The sequence below is a fragment of the Neopelma chrysocephalum genome, unplaced genomic scaffold (assembly GCF_003984885.1).
Source record: "Neopelma chrysocephalum unplaced genomic scaffold, ASM398488v2 Primary Assembly neopelma1_94820, whole genome shotgun sequence".
Lineage (NCBI taxonomy): Eukaryota > Metazoa > Chordata > Aves > Passeriformes > Pipridae > Neopelma > Neopelma chrysocephalum.
In genome coordinates this window covers 1,576-4,365 of record NW_020923526.1, presented here as the reverse complement: position 1 = coordinate 4,365, position 2,790 = coordinate 1,576, and the positions used below count along the sequence as shown (strand labels likewise).

The 2,790-nt window shown below is 59.2% G+C and overlaps 1 protein-coding gene across 1 annotated transcript; it reads left to right on the top strand.

Moving 5' to 3' along the window:
- Positions 1–3: 3 nt before the first annotated feature.
- Positions 4–1,622, top strand: LOC113980611 (class II histocompatibility antigen, B-L beta chain-like; the record flags this gene model as incomplete). Its single annotated transcript, XM_027707833.1, has 4 exons — positions 4–94; positions 789–1,070; positions 1,358–1,464; positions 1,575–1,622. Coding segments are annotated over 4 exons (489 nt in total), but the record flags the coding sequence as incomplete, so codon positions are not given.
- Positions 1,623–2,790: the final 1,168 nt, after the last annotated feature.

The window sequence follows — 2,790 nt, the reverse complement described above, 5'->3', positions numbered from 1 at the left end:
GTCCCAGAATTGATGGAGTGCATGAGGGCTCAGGTGGACTGGTTCTGCCGGCACAACTACAAGGTGTACACTCCGCCTGCCGTGGAGAGGAGAGGTGAGTGTGGGGCAGAGCGGGTCCCCTCGGCCCCTGCCCCGGGAATGACCCTGGAGCCCCTCAAACCCTCCCTCGGAATCACCCCAGACCCCTCAGCCCTCCCTGGGCCCGTCCTGTGGCCTTTTACCCCATCCAAGTACCCCCCACTCCATCCCAGTCTCTCCCAGCCTTTCCAATGCCCCCTACTCTCTCCTAGTCCATTCCAGTTTTTCGGAGTCCATCCCAGTCCATCCCAGTCTCTCCCAGTGCCCCCCCGCGTCTCCACGCGTCGATGCCCCCGAGCTCCCGCCCCTCAGCCAATCCCAGCGCGTGTCTCTGATGACGCTCCAGTTGCCAGGCAGACCCAAAGCAAACACTTCCCTCACCACCACTCAGCCTCCCACTCCTGAGCGCTTCCTTCCCAGGCCACACCAGTCACTCCCAGTCCATCCCAGTCTTTCCCAGACTCTCTCGATCCACTCCCAGTCCATCTCAGTCCATTCCCAGTCGTTCTCACTTCACTCCCACATCTCCCAACTCTCTCCCCAGTGCCCCCCCAGCCCAGACCCTTCTGTCCCACTCTATTCCCAGTCCCTCCCACTGCCATCCCAGTCATTCCCACTGCCATCCCAATCCCTCACAATGTCCTCCAAACCCTCTCCCCTCCCTCCCAGTGCCCCCCAGCTGAGCCCAGTGTCTCCCCCGTCCCTCCCAGTGCCCCCCAGCGTGTCCATCTCGCTGGTGCCGGCGAGCTCCCAGCCCGGCCCCGGCCGCCTGCTCTGCTCCGTGATGGATTTCTACCCTGCGCCGGTGCAGGTGAGGTGGTTCCAGGATGGGCAGGAGCTGCCGGAGCACGTGGTGGCCACCGACGTGGTCCCCAACGGGGACTGGACCTCCCAGGTGCTGGTGAGGCTGGAAATCCCCCCCCGGCGCGGGGTCACCTACAGCTGCCAGGTGGAGCACGTCAGCCTGGAGCACCCCCTCAGCCGGCACTGGGGTACGGCCCGGCCCCCCCAGCCCCGGGGGCACACTGCCAGGGGGGCCGGGGGGGAAAGGGGGACACTGGGGGCCACTGGGAGGGAGTTTGGGGGGTGCTGCGGGTGATGGGAGGGGACTGGGAGGGTCCTCAAGGGTCTGGGAGTGGCTGGGTGGGATCCCTGCAGGGGCTGGGAAGGGACTGGCAGGAGGTTTCAGGGGATCCTACATGGGCTGGGAGAGACTGGGCTGGGGTTTGTGGGGTCTGTGGGAGGTTTTGGGGGTGCTGACCCCCCCGGCTCCCCCCAGAGATGCCACCGGACACCGTCCGCAGCAAGATCCTGGTGGGGGTCGGGGGCTTCGTCTTGGGCTTGGTCTTCCTGGCGCTGGGGCTCGGCTTCTACCTGCGGGAGAAGGTAAAGGGGGGTCCCCGGGGGTCGTGTCCCCCCCCTTGCTCTCCCACAGCCTCTGGGCCCCCCCTGCCCCCCCAGCCCTTTTGCTCTCACCCCCTTTTCTCTCCCCACAGAGCTCCTGAGCCACCGGCAGCCGCAGCCCCTCCCCGTGGCCTTGGGCCCAGCCGGGACCCCGCAATCAAGCCCTGCCCACACTTTGGGGGGGTCGCGTGTCCCCCCTGTTCCTGCTTTTGTTCGCACCCCAACCAGCTGTTCCCAGTGTTCCCAGTAAAGCTTCTCAGTTCTCTGCAGTCCTGGTTACTGGGGGTGTAACATACAGATAACATACAAATGCCAAAAATTATATTTCGCCATTGTTTCTGCCTGTCCAAAAGTTCCTACCAAAACTTCTGTGTCAGTTTTCCACCAGAAGTTCTCACCAGAATTTCCCACTGGAGTTTTCCTGCCAGAAGATCCTGTTATTGTTCATGGTTATCATATCTCTTCAAACATCTGAACAGGGCTACGTGCCAAGAAACCACACAGAACCTCCTTTGAACACTATAAAAGCTGAGGAGAAATTTGGGAAAAGTAGGGAAAGAGGAGTGGGAAAGACAATTGGCTCTAGCAGCTGAGGGTCTCTCCCCCACCTCGCCCTCACCTTTTCTCCTGCCACCGTTTGCTGCCCGCCCGAGACCGGACCTCTGCCATCTTGAAGTGGGCTGGACTGAGACCCACCGTGCCACCCACGTGAGTTTTCTCCACCCTGACCATATTTCTGAGGGCTGAGAGGTGCAGCTGGACCGGGACCTCTGCACAGCCTGGGACAGGGCCGGTGTGAGCAGCGGAGCCACATCCTGGCTGCATTCCAGAGAACTGAAGCTGTAAACAGACCCCCTGCTGCTAAAGAGATAACACCGAAAAAGCAGCAGAGACAGAGAAAAAAAAAGGCAGAAAACTGCTTTCCTCTTTCTCTCCCCCCCCCTCCAGACCAATTCAACAGAAAAGGTAGTTTTTGGTGGTAATCTTTTCTCTGCTTCTAAAAGTGATCTTAGCATTTTCCAACCTTTTCTTATTTTTCCTCTTTCTCTTTGCATCTCTTAGCAATTAATAAAAACAGTTTTGATATGAACAGATAACTTGTGTGAGTTTTATTTTTGCTCAAGGGAATAATGGAATCTAAAAGTTCTTTCTGCAATATTTAAGCAGATTGTAACAGGCTGACCTTCTCCCTGTCCACAACTCCCTGACAGGAGGCTGGAGCCAGGTGGGGGTCAGCCCCTTCTGCGAGGCAACAGGCGATAGGACAAGAGGACAGGAGGAGCTGCCTGTCAGGGGATGTTTGTCAGG